We start from the raw sequence: 21359 nt of genomic DNA on the forward strand, positions 1-21359 counted from the left end.
ATTGTTGGGAGTCCCACATGAATACTAAACTATGTACCCATTGAGGTAGAGGACCTAGCTCAGACCCATAGAGGATCCATGCTTGTCACTTCAGTTTCTGTGACCTATGAGTCCTACTTAATCGATCCTGTGGGCCTTGTTCTCCTGGTGTCCTTTACCCCTCTGGTTCAATCCTTCTTCTCCCTATTCTGCAGGGTTTCCCTTGCTTCACCTAGTATTTGGCTGAAGGTCTCTGCATCTGCTCCCTTCAGTTGTGGGATGATGCCCCTCTGATGACAACTGGGCTAGGCACCGATCCATGAGTATAGCAGAATATCTTTAGGAATCATTTCACTGACTTTTTTTTTTTTCTTTGCCGATTGTGTTTGATTCTATCCTGGGTCTCTGGGCATCCTGCCTCTGGTTTCTGGCCATCCAGGCAATGTCAGGCATGGGCTCTCTGTGGTGGTATGGGCAACAAGTTGGACCAGTCATGGGTTGGCCATTTCCACAAGTTCTGTACCACCACTGCCCCAGCACATCTTGTAGGCAGGGCAGTTTGTAGGTTGAAAGTTTTGTAGCTGGGTTCATGTCCCTGCCCCACTGCTAGGAGCCTTGCCTGGTTATCGAAGATGGCCAGTTTGGCTCTATATCCCCACTACTAGCAGACTTTGATAGGGTCACTCTCACAGATTCCAAGGAATTTCCACTGCACTAGGTTTCTACATGCTCTCCCCCCTCCCCACAAATGCCCACCAATTGCAGTTGTCTGTCTCAGTATTCTTTCCCTCTGTCTCTTTTACACACCTACCCTGGCCTGATTCCTCCTGTTTCCATCTACACCTTCCCTCAGTTCACCCACAAAATCTACTCTATTTTCCCTTCCCCTTGAGCCTTCTTGTTACTTAGGCTCTCTGAGTCTTGGATTGTAGCATGTTCTTCAATTAACAGCTAATGTCCACTTATAAGTGAGTACATACCATGTTTTACTTTGTGGGTCTAGGTTACCTCACTCAGGTTGATCTTTTCTAGTTCCATCCATTTGCCTGCAGATTTCATGATGTCATTGTTTTTTTTTAACATCCTAGAAATACTCCATTGTGTAAATATATCACATTTTCTTTATCCATTCTTCAGTTAAGAGGCTTAGGTTATTTTCAGTTTCTTGCTATTATTAATAAGTCTCTATGACATAGTTATGGTAGTGTCCTCTGGGTATATGCCCAAGAGTGGTATAGCTGGGTCTTGACGTAAATCAATTTCCAATTTTCTGAGGAACTACCATGTTGATTTTCATAGTGGCTGTACTATTTTGCACTCCCACCAGCAATGGAGGAGTGTTCCCCTTGCTTCACATTCTCACCAGTATAGACGTAACCGTCTTTTAAATAAGAAACACAGAGCCAATTGCAGAGTTAAAAGCCAAGAGGTCAGAGCAATAGCTGAGAGCTGAAAACCTTACCCTTCACTGCTGCTCTGTCTTTCCTCTCTGCAAGAGCTACTTTCTGTGTCCTGTCTTTTGTGTAGACTTTCTGTTCTGCCTTCTCATTGGTTGTAAACCCAGCCACATGACCTCCTCGTCACTGCCTGTCTGTACAGACCTCCAGGTTTTCTATGGTTGGTATTGAGATTAAAGGTGTGTGTCTCCATGCTGGCTGTATCCTTGAACACACAGAGATCCTGCCTAGCTCTGCCTCCCAAGTGCTGGTATTAAAGGCGTGCACCACCACCACCCAGCTTCTGCTATGGCTTGCTCTGACCCCAAGGCAACTTTATTAATATACAAATAAAATCACATTTCAGTACAAATAAAATATCACCATGCATCAGCATGAGCTGTCACTTGTGTTTTTGATCTTAGCCATTCTGATAGGTATAAGATAGAATCTTAAAATAGTTTTGATTTGTATTTCCCTGATGGCTAAGGATGTTGAACATAAAATGATATTCTTAGACTGTAAGATTAGAACTTGTTCTAGGTGAATAAGCAGTGAGTAAATATGAGTACCTTGTGCAATACTGTACATTAGGTTAAAGTTTAAAAATTTTAAATACTTAGACTATATTAAATGTATTAAAGCATTTTTCTTCAATAATAGATCAACCTTAATGTAGCCTTTTCAATTTATAAATTTTATTACTCAGCCTTTTGACTCATTTGTAATAACAGTTTAAAACACACATTATTTAATGTACAAAATACTTATTCTTTGTATCTTTATGAAGTTTTTTCTATGTAACTTAAATTTTTTTTTGAAATTTTTTATTAAAAACTAAGACACACAGAGATACACACACACACACACACACACACACACACACACACACACACACACAGAGACATTGGCCAGTTCCCACACAGGGTTAGGGTCAGAATCTCCGGTAGTAGCACGTGGCGTTGTTATCTGTGCTTTCTTCTGGCACACCTCCAAAGACATGCCTGAGACTTTTCTTGAGGGCTTCAACTCTTAGAAGTATGTCATAGTTTGCTTGGTTTGTCTTGTTTCCTCATCATAGATTTGATTTTTAAACAGACAATGTATTGCTTGCAGCATGGACATTCTCTATTAATGGAAAGCCTTTTGGTGTTGGGGGCTGTGTTTTTTTTTTTTTTTTAAGCTTTTATGTAGCTTGTTGAAGTCTGCAAAAGCTTCTGCAGTGTCCTTCACTGAGCGTTTTCTTGAGAGTTGTTTATGTTCTCTTGAGGTTTCTCTTTCTCATGACTTTTTGCAGCTATGCTTTCTTTTCCAGTTTCATCATGGGATCACTGTTACATGTGTGGTCTGTCATTGAAATGTTGTGTGGTACATGATAGTGATTAAATGTGTTTGAGTTTATTGTTTTATATCAGTCTTCTGGTATTGGGGATCAGACCCAAGACCTTACACATGCTGAGTACACACACTATTAGCCCCCAATCTTATTTGTTCTCTGCCAAATTAAGTTTGGCCCAATCTTAACTATTTATAGTCCTTTTTCCTGTCCTTTTCCTTCTCTTTGCTCCATGACAGAATCCCTCTCCCTCTAGCTTGGCTGATTTATATTTTTCTACTGAATTCATATTACTTACTGCTTTCAGTCTTTCAAATAGGTTCTGCTTATCTTTTCCCACAAGTATCTTCCACCTTTTAGTGGCAGATGTTTTGAATTCTTAGCACATACTGACTGTATTATACTTTGACATTTAGTTATATCCTTATAATTAGGCTATTTTTACATATTCTTTATGTCTCCTTTATCTTTTTGTGCCTGGATCCTCAGAGTACATAGATGGGATCGTGGAATTGAGTCAGACAGATGTATTTTGGATCATGACAGTGCTATTAACTTCCACTGTGATGATCAGAAAGATTCCAAACTCTGTAAGCACTAGGTGCTTTGTCTATAAAGGTGATAATGTCTGCCCAAAAATGATTAGAGATGAAGTAAACTATTATGATTCATGAACACAGATGTTTCCCATTCTTCTTCCTTGTAACTGTAACAACAGAACACAATTTATAATTTCTAAATAATTTTTTTTAAATTTCAGAAACCAGATGATACAGACATTGTATACTATAATACAAACAGAAAACAAGACCTGAAAAGGTAAGTTCTCTATTTTTCTTGACATCTTTTTACAGTATGTATAACAAACAAAACCTAAGTTTCTGTGCTACTTTATAGATTGACTGTAGAAGTTGACATGCCCAGAAAGAGACCAAAATTCAGTTCTTCAACCCAAGAACCTACTAAACTCCAAGTAACATCATACTCAAAAAACAATCAAATTACTTCACAGAGTTGTTCATCAAATGGAACTAAAGATTCTAAACTTAAAGATAGTAAATTGACAAATATTAGAAGTAAGCTTGGTTATGAAATAAAAAAACATAGCAGCATTAAAATTACCAAAGATATGAAGTCTAAAGCTGAAGGCCAGACAAAGGAAAAGAATTGGCCTCATTCATGTATTCAGGAGAATATGAAAGAGCTCAAGAAAGAAAAGAACAATAAACTTAGAGACAGTTCTGAAGAATTGGAAAAATGCAAGAAAAATCAACTTCCTCAGAATTATAATTTCAACAATATAAACAAGGAACCATTTGAATCTGGAAGGAAGAAGATCAGCTTCAAAATTCCCAAAAAATCCTCTAACACCATCCAGAAGCTTGTAGAAGAAAATGTTTTTAGTGTAGATTCTAGGAAGTCCAAGATCAAACAGAAGGAAAAGGAATGCTTGAAAAGTTCCCAGATGTCATTAGATTTGACCAGGCGCAAAGCTGGAAACTTGTTTTCAGATTCCATATGTAAGCAGACTGTTTGTGAGGGGAAAAGAAGAGACCACCAAGAGCATCCAGAAATTAATGGTTCAGATTCTAAGGAAAACCATACCCAGGTAATGTATAAAATGAAGGATTTGGTTTTAGCAAGAATATTTATTTAAAATACTCAGGTTTTAGTTGCTTCTGTTATTGATGATAATCATAGAGGACTGATTCAAATTTAGTCATGCAGATAATGTATCTGTGTCTTGTTTTATTCCCTTTTGTTCCGGCATCCTTAAGATGATATTGCTACCACCTGGTTTGGGAATCCAGACAGTATCCAGGTTTTTGTGTTCTGGGACAAAGGACTGGACAGAGACATACAGATAGTGGTAATCAAAGGGAGAAAATTTATTCAGAAAGGATACCATTCCAGGCAGTGACAGTTTATTAGAAGATAAACTTCTAAGGGGAGGAAGCTGGCTGGGGCACAGAGGAACTTTAGCAACTCAACTTCCGACCTACTGCACAAAGAGTTGCAGTTTTTATGTTACTTTAATGTGGACTTTTAGCTTATTTGCATTTAGCTTATATGCTTTCTCTGTGCATACTTGTTACATGCAGTTCTGCATACAACTTCATGTGTTGCATGTCCCATCTTAAATTAGAATCATAAATCTTTACCCAGGGGTATATAATATTATAATGAACCTTTGCACCTTTTATAAGAGTTGCCGTGGTCATTGTAATAGGACAAGTATTGCTATGGGACAGTAACTAAGACTGTCTCATAGGAAAGCCTAGTGTTTTGTTTTGTATCTTGTAGATGGAAGAGAGGCACTAAGAGGTAATCAGGGAAGCAAGATGGTCAAGTCATGTTTTCCCATTTCGAGTCACTATAATAGATACTCATTCAGTGTATTTTTTTCCCTCCAAGATAGGGTTTCTCTGTGTAGTTTTGGTGCCTGTCCTGGAAGTCACTTTGTAGACTAGGCTGGCCTAGAACTCACAGAGATCCACCTGCCTCTGCCTCCTGAATGCTGGGATTAAAGACATGCACCACTGCCATCTGGCTCATTCGGTGTATTTAATAAAGCATAGTAAGATGCGGCATTAGTTAAATGCCCACTATTGCTTCCATTTGCAATAGGCTTAGGAAGTTTCAAGACCACATGAATTTCCTGCATTAGGTGATAGATTCATTGACCTCTCTGGAAGTGATGTGAGGTCAGAGAGCACTGAGTAGAACATGGATATTAGAATATCTCGTTACAAGCAGTTCTGATTATTCTAGCTAGCTTCCGTGGCACTTTTAACTTAAGAAAACCTTAAAGAAATTTAATAAGATGTAAAAGTAAGGGAGATCTTGTCATAAAATATTAAAGTGCTGGCACTAAGTTGAATTCATGGAAAGATTTTTTTCAATCTTTGTTAGAAGACAAAATAAAACAGACCTCTGGTGCTGACACTGTATACAATACAGCTCTGTGGTTTTTGGCCTTTTCTCCTTAGCCATAATACAGTCCTCAGATTTCTTTTGTTTTTTTTTTTTTTTAATTAGGCCACTTTTAGAAATGCTCAATGACATCTATACTTGATCTTAGCCAAAGGGCTGTGAAGCAATTCACTGATCTCTGAATAAAATTTTTCTGCCATTGAAAGCCTGCTTATTTTTCTTTAGGATGGGTATTCTTTAGGAGGGTGTATAATTCTGTTAATTGAAAGATGAGTATTTTAATAATTAAAAACCCCTAAGAATATAACTCACATTTTATGACGTGGTAGAATAGGTCTTTTCTAGGGGTGATTTCTCATATGGGGGCAGTTTTATCTCTCAGGGTATTTATTAGTGCCTGGAGACACTTTTGTTTGTCAATATGGTGGGGCTGGCAAGATGGCTTGGTGGATGAAGGCACTTGGCCACCAAACCTGATGACTTAGTTTTGATTCTTGGGACCCACATGGTGGAAGGAGAAAGCTGACTCCCCCAAGTTGTCCTTTGACTTACACATAGATAGATAGATAGATAGATAGATAGATAGATAGATACATATATACATACATACATACATACATACATACATACATACATACATACGTAGATACATAGATACATGGATATTTTATTTTTTGTTGGGGGCAGGATGGGTACTAGTTCTGGTAGTTGACCACTTGAATTCAGAGATACTATACATCACACAAGGCTTAACTCAGAACCCTTTCTCATTTCAGAATTTTGAAACACCATGTTCTTCAGTGTCATCTGAGTATGTCCAAGATACAGATGAAGAGGTTACTGATGCACTTACTTTGGTTATTTTAAAGAAATTCAACCAGTTCTTTCTTTCTTCCTTTTTCGGGTATATGTGTGAAGGTGTGGGACAGGGTCTCACTATGTAGCCTAGGCTCTGATCTCAAACTTGTGATCCTCCTGCCTTGGCCTCCTGAATGGTGGGGTTACAGGTATATGCCAGGATGCCTAGCTAAGCAGTTCCTACTTTTAATAAAATGTCTATAAAAACCTTGGGAGAATGAAAACAATGATGTCTCTACTTAAACTCCAAAAAAAATTCTTTGTATTGACTTATTAGGAAGTTCAGTTTACAAGTTTTAATTAGGTCATCAAACACCATTTGGAGGGGTATTGGGAATGTAGTGCAGTTGGAGTGCTTGTCTAGCAGTAGAAGACTTTGGGTTTCATCCTAGCATGTGGGCAGGGTGATTACTGGGAGAAGTCTTTACATTTACTTGACTTTTGCCTTGGTTTCCAGTAAGCTAATCTGTTTTAAGCAGAGGGTGGTATTCATGTGCTACAAGTTAAATTTATTTTGATTTAATGCTATGCTTTTTCATGTGTATACCTAGAGTTGCCAAATGCAGTGTGACATCAATGTGTTCTTCATTTTTCTGCTCAGCAATAAGATGAAATGGTGGTTGTCAAATGAAAGTCCACAGTATTTTATCTTTATACCCATTGCTCTATTTTCCACCTAGATTCTTCTGATTTATCTTCATATTATTATTGTGTACAATTTTTGTTGTTGTTGTTGTTTTGGTTTGGTTTGGTTTTTGAGACAAAGTTTCTCTGTGTAGCTTTTGAAGCCTGTCCTGGAACTCACTCTGTAGACCAGGCTGGCCTCGAACTCAGAGATTCACCTGCCTCTGTCTCCCGAGTGCTGGGATTAAAGGTGTGTGCCACCACTGCCCAGCCTATTGTGTATAATTTTATGTTGTCTGAGTAAATTAAAATTCACTAACATTTTATATTTTTCTCTTTAAAAGATTGTGGATAACTTTTATTTGTAATAGTTACTTTTATTTTCCTGTCTTATGAATTAGTGCCCCTTGATGGAAGACTGTTCATGACTGCTTTAAAGATAGAATATATTCTTATTTCTTCTTTCTTTTTAAATTTTAAATCTGAGACTGTTTCTCACTATGTTACTCAGGCTGGCCTTGTTCTTGCTGCGTAAAGAAAGCTAGCCTTGAACTCATGATCTTCCAGCCTCAGCCTTCTGAGTGCTGGAATTATAGGTGTTTGCCACCATGCCTAGCCATATTTAATTTTTTTATATCAAAATACCATCAGAGAAATACTCCTAAAGTGAGAAGGATCTTATGTTTTTGGTTGTGAGCCTAGCCTTTAACGGCTGAGCCGTCTCTCCATCCCGTGAGAAGGATCTTAAGATTATAGTTCAGAGCCAACGAGATGGCTTGGGGGGTTAAAGGTGCTTGTGCACATACACTCCTGTGTTACCCAGTACAAAATAAAGTCTTAAAGTGTAATACAATTAGTAGTAAAAGATTCAGAATTTAGTGGATAAGTAATATTAGAAATCTCAGGACACTGGATGAGATATTTTTGGTTTTTAGTAGAGCCAGGGATTGAATCCAGGGGCTCACACATGCTGGGCAAGCTTTCTAGCACTCAGCTATAGCCTCAGTTCACACTCTAAGAGAAAGCTGACTCTTTTAAAGTACTTTGAGATGAGAATAGATATGAGAATGAACCCATTTCGATGTCTATATACTAGGGTTTATGCAAGGAACTTCATTCACATGACTTATTTCATTAATATAAAAATCCTAAAAAAAAGATAAAATGTAATATTCCTTATAGATGGGCAAATTAAGTTCTAAAGTAGTAAAACAGTTTGCTTGCCTGAGACTACAGAAAGGAACTGATTTTAAAACCGTATGGTTATAAATCCATATATTTTACTGTGCTTTCTTTATTTCTATAAGGTGTTTTCATGATGTATTGCTGTCTTCTCTTATTAAATATCTTCAGTAAATAACCAGAAATAAGCATTTCACTGGGGTCTTTTACAATTTAGATGCAGATAGTAGAAGAGCTCCATGCTGCACGTGTGGGAAAAAGTGTGCATTTACCTGTGGTTCCACCTTCCGGAGAATTAATGAGTATGGAAATTGACTTGGTGGAAGATGATGTACCTTCTTCCGCTGGTATACTCTATATATTAATTTATATGATCTTTTCTAAGAATTGTTGCGCTAACATCAAGTTTTTACAGTGTATAGATGAAAGTGTTAAATTGTGCTTGTTTAAAATGATAATTATGTATTTCTTACCCTATTAGACATTTTCCAAGAATAACCAAGTTATGCACTGTCTTTTATGCTTTGCTCTTAATTATAACTTTTAGTTCTTTCAATCATATAGAGCACTGATCAGATAGAAGGCAGTTTGCTTAAAGGTATTATTTTCATGGTTTCTTTGTTAGTATAGTAAAATTTTTACTACTGGGAACAGATAATAACTACTGGACATGGTGCTACATGCCTGTTGTTTCAGCTCTTGGGAGGCTGAGGCAGGAGAATTAGGAGTTCAAGACTATCTTGGACTACGTAGAGTTCCAGGACAGCCTGTTCTATATAGTCTTATCTATTTCTTGTCTAAAAATAAATAAAAAAATAAGATTACATAAATTAGTATACTATTTTGAATTATCTGTAAAAATTACAGTACTACCTCTTATTCATATTTAAAGCACTCATATTTTACAAATTTCTAAGCATTTTTCTGTATGATCTAGTAGGAAACTTACCAGATGACTTCCCGTAGGTCCTATGAAATAACACTGCTGCTTTTATATATTTTCTTTCTTTTACACATATTTAGCTTTTCAGTTATATTTTATTGAGAGTATAACAAAATTAATTATACTACTTCTTGAGTACATAGCTATCAGGGATGCAGGGTAGGATTTTTAGAACCTTAGTTACTGCTGGGGCAGGTCAGTTTATGATTAAAATATACCCACAATTTATGATAGTTTGCTGGGTTAGGACTTATGATTACTGTTTTTCCTGTTAAGAATTGAAATAACCAGAGTTTTGTATTCCTTGTTTTTAAAGGACATCTTCCTATAAGAATGTTCCTAAAAGCACTTGTATAGACAGTTCTTTTTGTTTGTTTTGTTTTGTTTTGTTTGTTTGTTTTTGTTTTTCAAGACAGGGTTTCTCTGAGTAGTTTTGGTGCCTGTCCTGGATCTCACTCTGTAGACCAGGCTGGCCTCGAACTCACAGAGAGCTGCCTGGCTCTGCCTCCCGAGTGTGTAGACAGTCCTTGACCCTGTTTGTTCCTGCGTTGCTTCACCTTACCTTCTCTTGACCTAGACAAGTCCTACTTTGACCCTCTTCTGCCCAGACTCTCTGGCTTAAACAAGGTTGTGGATCCTGCCCAGGGACCCCTTGCCTGGGAAGAAATTTACATGGCAAGAAGTAATGGCTCAGATAGATAGTAGCTTGAGAACCCTCTTATGCCATTATGCTTACAAGACAGAGAGGTTTTTAAGTTAAATGAATTACCTGTACTTCTGATGATACCCAAATTTGGTCATAATTTATTATCAGTGTCTTATAATCCTAACTCTGCTCTTCTTCTCTAGCAAATACTGCCACAGATAAAAAGCTTCTAATTGTTATTGATACAAATATTCTGATGAATCATCTCAAATTTGTTAAAATTTTGAAGACAACAGAAATACCAGGTATATATAAAAATTCACAGATTGTGATTTTCTTTTTTGAGTTGATATTCTGTATTAACAGGTTTTTTTTCAGTCATCTATCATCATCTGAAATTTTTTTAAGATAGCCTAACCTAGGAATCTAAAATACACTTTTAGATGGCACTTAATTATATTGTAAAATTATTTGTTTATTGTGAAATTGTTTACATTGTAAACCTTGATTATAGGACTCATGTCTGCTAAATTCATTCTTTTTGTAATCTGGTAGTTTTTTTTAATATTTAAATTCTTATCATGCCATAGGATATATGTGGCAGTTAGAGAATGATTTACAGACAGCTTGTAGGATTCTCTTTTTCTCCTGCCACCATGTGGGTCCTCAGACTTGGCAGCAAATATTCTTACCCAGCAAGCCATCCATCAGCATGGCCTGGAGCCTGTGTACTTTAAAACTTTGACCTCTACAGAAATTGATTTAGTAGCTCAGTACATGTTGGATTCTAAGAAGTCTTTCTATTTTCTTAGGCTTTGACACACTTGTGCTACTAATTCCCTGGGTGGTTGTACAAGAGCTAGATCGTATGAAGGCAGGAAAACTACTAAAACACGTCCAGCATAAAGCTGTACCTGCAATTCATTTCATCAATGACAGCCTCAAAAGTCAAGATAGAAAGCTGTGGGGTCAGTCATTACAGCTGGCATCCCAAAAACTTTGTAAGTATTATTGTTCCTGAGTATGCCTTGACAAAGATTCTTTGAGTGCTGGCTTATTATTGGAAGGAAATACTTTAAAAATTAACAGTGTGTAGCTGTTAGAATGTGAAATCGAATGGGTGTTGTGACCATTTGTGACTCATTTTGGGAGTCTTTGGTTTTGTTTTATTGTTTTTCCTATACTTTGTTTGGCCGTGTTAGTATTTCACAGATAGATAATGATTACATCATTTGTATGCATACTGGTTACACTGTAAAACTTTGGATTTCACCCTCTTTTTTTTTTTTAATAATGATTTACATTTCTTTTCTATTGCTCCCTCTCCCTCCTTCTCCTCCTCTCCTCTCTCCCCCTTTTGTCTTCTCTTTTTAGTCCCTCCTCTGTCCCCCTCCCCTGTTCTCTCTTCTGTTCCTCTCCTCCTCTTACTTTCTCTGCCCCCCTCTTTTCTTTTTGGTTTTCAAGACATGGTCTCAGCCAGGCAGACCATGAGCTCACTATGTAGGTGCAGATGACTTGGAGTTCCTTAGCCTCCTGCCTGTACTCTGTCAGTGTGTGCTGTCATGCCTGGCTCACTTTTTGTGTTTTCTGCCAAGGGCCTGTGTTTCTGGTACTTGTCTAATTGCAGTGTTTTGGAGGTTAAGGATAAACAAGACACAAGAAATTTACAGACTGTGAAGTATGGATTTGGAGTTCTGAAGACGTTGTTTTTGCTGTCTTCATTTTATTTAATGAGTTTTCTGCCTTTCAGATATATTTTAAAACTTAGATGCTTACACAAGTTTTAGCTTTACAATAAAATTGAGCAGAAGTTATAGAAATTTCTTATATCCTTCCTATTTGCATATGTAATAATTCTCTTATAATCAGTACCTCCCACCAGAATAAGAAATATATTACAGCTCACGCCTTTAATCCTAGCACTTGGGAGGCAGACGCAGGCAGATCTCTGAGTTCAGAACCAGCTTGCTCTACATAGTGAGTTCTAGGGACAGCTAAGTCTGTAGAGAGACCTTGTCTCAAAAGACCAAAAAAGAAAAAAAAGAAATGTATTATAATCAGTGAACCCACCTTAACACATCATTGCCACCCAGTTTACATTATATGGGTTTAGAGAACTGTATAGTATAGTTAGTACATATATCCACCATGGTAGTATCAGAGTAGCTTCGTTGCCTCAAACTCTACATATTTTAATGTGTAAATATTGCCTAGATTACTCAGGTGATACCCTGATTTCTTATCTTTGGGTGTATTTTCCTGGTATGTGTATATACATGTTTGTGTATGTGCACCTGTGCATGGGAAGGCACAGTTATTCTGAAGAAACAGGCACTTATTTATTGATTGAGCTATTGTCCCAGCCATCCCTGCCATCACCCCAGCTTTTTTCCCCCATTGCCTGGGTGTCACTCTGTAGCCCAGGCTAACCTTGAATTTGTGACAATCTTCCTGCCTCAGTCTCTTGAATACTGGAATTACAGGCATGAGTCAACATGCTCAAGTGGTATCTAGCTTTCTAATATACTTATTGACGTTGCCTTTGCTACATTTGCAGATGGATTGAGTGATGAGAACAATGATGATCGAGTATTGAAATGCTGTCTTCAGTACCAGGAATTATTCCCATGTTCTCTTATTATTCTGTGCACGTGAGTGTCATAGTCATTGTGGGTTTTTTGTTTTTTGGGTTTTTTTTTTTTAATAATAGCTTCTGGTAAAGAATTTTAGAAATTTTATTCACCAAATTAAGGATCAAACACTTAATTATTTTCTAAATCTACCACTAATCATACTTAGCTATTATTTTTTTTTATGCTACATGATTCTAGAGGAATGAGATACTAAATGGATGAACTTTTATTTCAATTTAATTTATATAATAGAACACTTGAAAGGAGGGGGAAAGTTGATATCAAAATCTTAAAGAATTTTTTAGTCATGTGAGGCAAGAAGTTGGTTATTTGTTTATGTACAAGGAGAGGGTAGCTTATGTTACATTATGTTATGGGTACCTGTTCTGCAGTAAATTTGTCTGGGCTAGAATGCTAGGTCTGTCAGTTGTCAGATGTATGAATCTGGACAGTTTTCCTAACTTAGATTCTTTGTGCATAATAAACAGAAGAATGAATACCTACTTCATAAGGTTTATTAGACAGTATATGTAAAGGAATTAGAGTAGTCCCTACCACATGGTCAAATCTTTTTTTTTTTTTTTTTTTTTTTTAATTGAGACAAGATAACCATATAGGTCATGTAACCATGTAGCCCTGGTTGGGCTAGAACTTTTTCTCTTTGGTTTTTCAAGACAGGGTTTCTCGGTGTAGCCCTAGCTGTCCTGGAACTCTCTCTGTAGACCAGGCTGGCCTTACACCCAGGAATCCGTCTGCCTCTGCTTCCTGAGTGCTGGGATTAAAGGTATGTGCTACCACTGCCTGGCTAGCCTAGAAGTCTTAGGTAGAGCAGGTTGACATCAGACTCACAAAGATCCATGTGCCTCTGTGCCCTAAGTAGTGGGAGTAAAGGTATGTGCTGCTACACTCAACGTGATTTTTCTTTAAGTGATGATAATGTAAGTTGTAATCTATCCATTTGTACCTATAGTGAGGATGTGTCTGTTTGGTTGTGTGGATAATGATGGTGATGATGTTACAGTTATTATAAGTTATTGATAGTAGTAATAGTAAAAAATGCAACACAATATACTATGCATTATTTTCTTTGAAGGTTTGGAAAACAACTTTTATTTAAAGAGAAGATGAGAAGGCAGACTCCTCATGAGATGAGGGGATCTGGAGTCAGAATAACTATTGGTTTTTTTCTTCTAAACTATTTTTTTATACTTCTCCCAAGTTTTATATCCCAACCTCAGTTTCCTCTCCCTCCTCTTCCCCCAGTTCCTCCCCTCGACTGCTCCTCTCCCCCAAATCCACTCCTTCTCCATTTTCCCTCACAAAAGGGCAGGCCTCCCAGGGGTATCAACCAAACATGACATATCAAGTTTCAATAAGACTAGGCACATCCCCTAGTATTAAGACTGAATGATACAACCCAGTTGGAGGAAAGGGTCCTAAAAGCAGGTAAAAGAGTCAGAGACAGCCCCAGCTCCCACTAGGAGCCCCACAATAATACCATGTAGAATATTCGTTTATACTGTGTGAATATATGTCACTGTGACTGGTTTAAATAAAGAAGCTGACTGGCCAGTAGCTGAACAGTATAAGGTTAGGCAGAAGAGCCAAACTGAGTATGCTGGGAGGAAGAAGGGAAAAGTCTGGAGAGTCACCAGCAGATGCAGAGAGAAGCAAGATGGGCATGCTGTACTGAGAAAAGGTACCCAGCCACATGGCAAAACAGAGATAAGAAGTATGGGTTAATTAAATGTAAGAGTTAGCTAGTAACAAGCCTGAGCTATTGGCCGAGCATTATAATTAAAATTAAGCCTCTGTGTTGGTTATTTGGGAACTGGTGAGTGGGACAGAAACTTCTGCCTACAATACCAAGCTACACAACCATAATGTATGCAGAAGACCTAGATCAGACCCATAAAGGCTCCCTGATTGTCTCTTCAGTCTGTGAGCCCCTATGAGCCCTGATTAGTTGATTTTGTGGGCCATTTTCTTGTGACCCCTCTGGCTCAGCCCTTCCCCCCACCTTCCTCAGGATTCCCTGAGCTCTTCCTAACCTATTTTTTAAGTGAGTGAAAAGTGCCACATCCTGTTTCTAAAGCCCTATGTGGAGTCCTCTTGATACTCACTGTTCTTTCATACTGCAGTATGAAAAGAACATACTTTCATACTTGGGTCTCTTTGTTATCTCCCTGCCATGACCCCAATTAAAACATGCTACTGTCCTTTTTCTACTCTTAACTCCATCATGCTTTCTACTTCCACACTCACTACCTTTAGTCTTCTAAAAATTAAAATGGCATTTCCTTATTTTTAAGAAGATTTATATTATGAAGAATTCCAACAGTATTCAAAGTGAAGAAGAATAAATTCTTGGGGGTGGGAATATAGTTGAGTGGCAGAGCACTTACTAGCATCTATGAGGTCCTAGACTCAATTCCCAGTTCTAGAAGGGAGGGAGGAATGAAATCCTAATGTAGCTACAACAGTTATTAAGAGTCTGCCATTTTTTCTGCTTTCTGTCGTCTGTATCTTTATTCACTCCCTGTCTAGCCAGATTATTTTTACATGGTTCTTTGTTTTTGAGGGAAAATGTACTTAACATTGGGATGCATAAATATATTAATAACTATCAGCATTATCAAATCGACAGTGGTATAGTTCATATTTCTCTTGATATAAAAAAATTTCCATCATCCCAGAAAGTACTGTTATGCCTTTCTTCCCCCCTTTTTTTCTTGTTTCCTAAAAGATGAAGCTTTGGAGGTGGGGGAATGTCTCAGCAGTTAAAAGTGTGTATTGCCGCCGGCGTGGTGGTGGCGCACGCCTGTAATCCCAGCACTCAGGAGGCAGAGGCAGGTGGATCTCCATGAGTTCAAGGCCAGCCTGGTCTACAGAGCTAGTCCAGGGTAGGCTCCAAAGCTACAGAGAAACCCTGACTCGAAAAAACAAAAACAAAACAAAACAAAACAAAAAAAGTGTGTATTGCCTTTGCAGAGGACCTGAGTTTGGTTTCCAACCTGACATCGGGCAGCTTACAACTACCTAGAACTTTAGTTTCAGAGACTCTGATAGCCTCTCCAGGCCTCTGTGGGTACCCATGTATGTGATGCATATGTGCGTAAGCACACACATACAAATTCTGAAATTGAAAATATACGAACTATGCTAGTGCTTAGAGAAAAGTGTATAGAAGCTTCAAATAATCTAAGCATTAATCTTTTTTTGAGTTTTATTTTATAATTTTTAATTTTGTGTGTGTATGTATGTATGGGTGTGTGTATATTAGTGCCACAGAGGCCAGGGGCATCTTGTGCTCTGAATGAACAGGGTCATACCCACTAATGACCCCTTTAGTCCCATGTAAATACTTTTGTCAAGTTCACTTCTGAACTTCTTAACCATTTTTAATGTTTATATTGATAACCTGTGTGCTTGAGTTGACATGTAGTTGATCTTATAAATATTTCCCCCTGACCACACCTTTAGGGATGATAGAAATTTAAGGAGTAAAGGCCTGATAAGTGGTGTGAAGTCGCTCAGCAAAGAAGAACTGGACTCGGAGATATCGTCTTTAGCTCTGAACACAAATACGTGTCATCAGCCTTGTGTTTCTAAGCAACAGCTGAAAGCAGGTAGTCTTTTTACTATGAATGATTAGAAATGCATCTCGTGCACTAATATTTTTGGTAACATTTGAAACTAATAAATTTTCTTCTAGTACATTTAAAATAATAGTAAGTTTGGAACACTTATGTATTAAATGAAAGTTGTAAAAAGCGAAAGCAAACATTACTATTACTGCTGTCCATGTCCATATACTTTTACCAGTTAATTTTAATTTTATCCATTTTCTCACACTTATTTTTACCTGTTATCATTGTAGACATGATAACTTGTACCTTGCAAAGTGTATCATTTAAATTATTAGTAGCTGTAGGAAATATTCTTTTGAAGTGGAACTTTTTAATTTTTTTATAAAATTAGCTTCATATTTCCTAACCTTTTATTAATACAGAAACAGCAAATATCATACAACACTAATAAAATAGTTTTTTCTTAAAATTTAAACTAATAATTAAGAAATATAAGGGTAAAACTGCTTTTTTATTAGAATGATCTATTCTGCCAGGCGGTGGTGGTGCATGCCTTTGATCCCAGCACTTGGGAGGCAGAGGCAGGCAGATCTCTGTGAGTTCGAGGCCAGCTGGTCTACAAAGTGAGTTCCAGAAAAGGCTCAAAGCTACACAGAGAAACCCTGTCTCAAAAAAAAAAAAAAAAAAAAAGAAGAAGAAAAGAAAAAAAAAAAGAATCATCTATTCTGCGATTTGATATTTGATGGGCTGTTACATTGCATGGCACTATTTATAAATGTATCCCAACTTTCCCTCTATGGGAAACTTTCCTTCAGTGCTTAGGAATGCTTCCTCCTCTTTCCCAGGACCAGAGCTCAGTTGCCAGCATTCACAAACAGCTCTGGCTCCAGGGATCTGACCATTTTTCTGGCCTTTTCTCCTCTGTAGGGAATGTAATTGTTGATTTTTTTACATTATATATACTTTTAGAAGTAATTGTATAAATACTTATGTACATATATATACTGCTTCCTTCCCTTTTTGAGAATAGTATATCATTGTCATGATACTCAAAATGACATTTGGGAGGAATTACAGGACATTTCAGTTTATGGTTTTTCAGGAGTGAACTTTCAGTTTGCCCATTGTATTACTGTCATTTTAAATCTTTTGCCGGTGTTTGTAGAGATAAGTCACTTAGTATTTGAATTTTACTATAAGAAAATTGTAATTGTTTTTCAAATATAAAATTATAATGTTAATGAAATAGTAACAACTGAATTTATAAAAGCTTATTTTTAAGAGGATGGCATGAGTATAGATAAGCCAGAAACTTTCTTCATTTTAAAATACTTTATTGGTATGGGTTGAAATATGCACTGTTTTGGGGAAGAAAATCAATTTTGATGCAATTTCTATGTAGTTAAAAAAACAATCAGAAAATATGGCATTCTTGTAATTCTTCTATTTGAAAAAAATAAAATTCATTTCAGCACCGAGAAGTAGACACAAAGTCCCTCCCCTAACCAAGGAACTATTAGCGATTGATACCTGCTGGGAAAGAGAAAATCAGTTTTCTCCAATGGAGTCTCATGGGGCATGTCAATCACACTCCAGGACAGGCCCAATGCCCAGGAATAATTGGCTAACACAAGATGGACTTTTTTTTTTTGTAGGCTTTTTGTTTGTTTCATTGTTTCATTTTGGTATTTTTTATCTTATTGGTTTTTTGTTTGTTTTGATATTTTTAATAATAAAAAACAATGCCTTAATGTTAAGAGATGGGTAATAAATAAAAATGTAAACTGAGGCCAGTGACATGGCTCAATGGATAAAAGCACTTGCTGCAGACACAAAAAGAGGACAGTAAAATTCAATTTAGTTAAAATAACTTGGTTTTTCATATTTCCGTTTGAGTAAAAAAACATTTTAGGGTGGGTTACTTATTTATTGTAAAAAACCTAAGTTGGGGCATATCGCTCAGCTGGTGAAATACTTCCCTAGCATGAGCATAGCCTTGCCTTTATATAATATAAACCTAGCTTAGTGATACACACTTGTAATCCCAGCACTGGGAAATAGAGACAAGAGGGTCAGAAGGTCATGGTCATCCTCAGTTACACCATAACTTTGAGACTTGCTTATACTGCTTGAAACCCTGTCTCAAAATAAAACAAAAGATAACCTCTTTTAGTAAGGCCTTGAAACTTTGTCTTAAAGAAACAGCACCTGTAGAGGAGACGTCTAAGGAAGAATCTACAAATTCTGGGCTGGTCATTCTACTTGAACGCATTATATGTGATCTTGAAAAATCTCTTGGGACAGCTTTATCTTCAATATTAGAAACAGAAATGAAAATTGCTTTTGGAGATCTTTGGATGGAGGTACCTAGCTAACTGTATTAATTGAGATTTCTCTTTATTATTGATGATTTGTTATCTTAGAAGTTATTTGTGTAAATTACTAAACTCTACAGTAATCCATATTACATTTTCTCCAAGTTTTATGATAACTTAAAAATTATTAAATTAATTTTATATATTTATTTTGTGTATGTGTGTGTACAAGTATGTGTATGTGTGCAGGTGTGTGTTTGCCATGGTGCTCCTGTAGAAGTCAGGACAGTTTGGCAAGAATTGGTTCTTTCCTTCTGTCATGATTAAACTCAGGTTGTCAGGTTTGGTGGCAAGTGCCTTAATATGATGAACCATCTTGCTGGCCTTGTAATAACTTTTTGATAATTATATGATGAACATTTCTTAAAGGTTAGGACCATATAGTATTTATTCAATTTGAGCAGTGCAAAAGTAGATTTATTAAGGAAAAATAAGAAAGAAGAGGTACTCCAAGGGACGAGTCTGTTTGTTTTAAATTAATGAATAGTTATTGTGCATCTACAATGAATATTTGATGCATTGACCTCTTAGAGTTTAAATTGAATCCTTAAAGTTCTTGCACAAGGACTAGAAATATAGCTCAGTTGGTAGAATGGTTGCCTTGGGTGCCCGAGGCCACAGGTTTTATTCCCAATGCCACATAAATCATGTATAGTGGCATATGCCTATAATCCTAGCACTTGAAGGTAGATATAAGAGGATCAGGAGTAAATCTTGAGATTATCTTTGGCTATGTAGTGAGCTTGGGATACAAGAGACCCTGTCTCCAAATAATTTGCTCATTCAATTTGATTTGTTCAAAATGGATGGCAGAATTTCTATTTGATTTTGTGTGTGTGTGTGTGTGTGTGTGTGTGTGTGTGTGTGTGTGTGTGTGTTTCGAGACAGGGTTTCTCTGTGAAAACTGGGTTGTCTTGGAACTTGCTCTATAGACCAGGAGCGCCTTGAACTCACCACAATCTGCCTGCCTCTGCCTCCTTAGTGCTGGGATTAAAGGTGGATGCCACCAAACCCATCTATATAGTTGACTTTTATGTCATGTAAATATGAGAGGAAAAATTGATCATAATAAGATATTTTGAATTTCTTTAGCTTAATGTCTTTTCTCTGGTTAAATGAAACACCAAATTTAGCAAGCATACTTGTAAAACTTAGTTTATTGTTTTGGTTTGCTTTTTGGTTCTTTGAGACAGGGTTTCTCTGTGTAACAGTCCTGGCTGTCCTGGAACTCACTTTGTAGACTAGGCTAACCTTGAACTCACAGAGATCCACCTTTCTCTGCCTCCAAGGTGCTGGAATTAAAGGTGTGCGACATCACCGCCCAGCTGTAAAACTTAGTTTAATGCTTGTTTCAAATTCACACTTGTCTTTAGGAGGGACGTAATAGCCCATTAATTGTAGCTGATGTCTTTATTCCAGCTATTTAACAAGATTCTAAAACTTACCAGTGTGATATGTTTGCTGCTTCATATTATCACATGCTAATCCAAAAATAATGAAGAATAATAAGAGATTTAGAAGGATTGGTATAAATAGGATATTTTTGTTGTTGTTGTTATTTATTCATTTATTTTTTCCAAGACAGGGTTTTTCTATGTAGTTTTGGTGCCTGTCCTGGATCTCATTCTATACACCAGGCTGGCCTCGAACTCACAGAGATCCGCCTGGCTCTGCCTCCCGAGTGCTGGGATCAAAGGCGTGCGTCACCACTGCCTGGCAGGATATCTCTTAGAAAATGAATGTTTCAGAAAAAGGCATTGATTACTTCCTAAACTAAGAGACCAGTTATCTATAAATATCTTTGTTGTAGATGACAGTTGTACTTGGTTCTTTTTTTCTATATATATTTTCCCCCAGTCGTATGAAATATTTAGATTGTTTTGCTTAAGGAAATGACCATATATTAAAGAAGATTGAAGAGCTGGAGTGACAGCTCATTGGTTAAGAGCACTGGCTGTTCTTGCAGAGGACCGAGCCAGGTTCAGGTCCCAGCATTCACATGGCTACCCAGAACCATTTGTAACCCAAGTTCCAGGGGATCTGATGTTCTCTTCTGGCCTCTGTGGGGACCAGATACACATATACACAGACATATATTGCAGGATTGTACACATAAAACAAAACAAAAGCATTAATTTAAAAGAAGACAAAAGTAGATTGAGGTACCTTTCTGGTTAAAACTACACTATTCTTCTAACTGAGGTTTGCTTTCTTTATGTACTTAAAAGTTAGGGAACCAAAGGTTAATAATAGGAATTTTATAAAATCAATCTGTAATAGACCTACCGCTTAAAAATTGTGATTAGCACCTCTTAATTTAAAATAGTTTAACTAGCTATATTTTCATTAGGGATATGTATAGAAGTTTCTACATAGGTATGTTTAAATAATAGGTAAAGTAAATCAGTGGATGATAATTTTGTAATACTTTCCAGGTGCTGTACTTGAAACCACCATGGACTCTAATAAATCTATTGCAGTGCTTTAAAAAACATTGGCTGGCTGTATTTGGATTAGTTATGGAAAATAAGTTGCTTTTAACTATTGAGAGCCTATATGAAAATCTTTCTAAAGGTACGAATCTCTTTTTTTCCCCTTTCACAATAGCTTGTATTAAGCCAATCTAGTGTGGTGACTCATGCTTGTAATCCTAGCACTTGGGAGGTGGAGGCAGGAAGATCAGAAGTTGAAAGTAAACTTACATAGTGAGTGCAGGACCAGCCTAAACTACATGGGGGCTCTTTCTAAAAGCAGACAGACAAAAAAAAAATGGGCTGAAGAGATGGCTCAGTAGGTGTGGTATGGTCCCCAAAGGGAGTAAGT

General features: G+C 37.1%; 1 protein-coding gene across 5 annotated transcripts in view; it reads left to right on the forward strand.

The window, feature by feature from the left end:
- Positions 1–21359, forward strand: part of Swt1 (SWT1 RNA endoribonuclease homolog) — a 69226-nt gene that overhangs the window by 14337 nt on the left and 33530 nt on the right. For all 5 annotated transcript variants that reach the window (XM_036202833.1, XM_036202831.1, XM_036202834.1 and 2 more), the window contains 10 exons: positions 3512–3570; positions 3649–4360; positions 6462–6521; positions 8567–8696; positions 10142–10243; positions 10751–10939; positions 12496–12589; positions 16055–16200; positions 18361–18524; positions 20972–21110. In XM_036202833.1, the coding sequence (XP_036058726.1) occupies positions 3512–3570; positions 3649–4360; positions 6462–6521; positions 8567–8696; positions 10142–10243; positions 10751–10939; positions 12496–12589; positions 16055–16200; positions 18361–18524; positions 20972–21110 (1795 nt within the window). The remainder of the gene's footprint in view (positions 1–3511; positions 3571–3648; positions 4361–6461; positions 6522–8566; positions 8697–10141; positions 10244–10750; positions 10940–12495; positions 12590–16054; positions 16201–18360; positions 18525–20971; positions 21111–21359) is intronic.

This window comes from Onychomys torridus, chromosome 11 (assembly GCF_903995425.1).
Source record: "Onychomys torridus chromosome 11, mOncTor1.1, whole genome shotgun sequence".
Classification (NCBI taxonomy): Eukaryota; Metazoa; Chordata; class Mammalia; order Rodentia; family Cricetidae; genus Onychomys; species Onychomys torridus.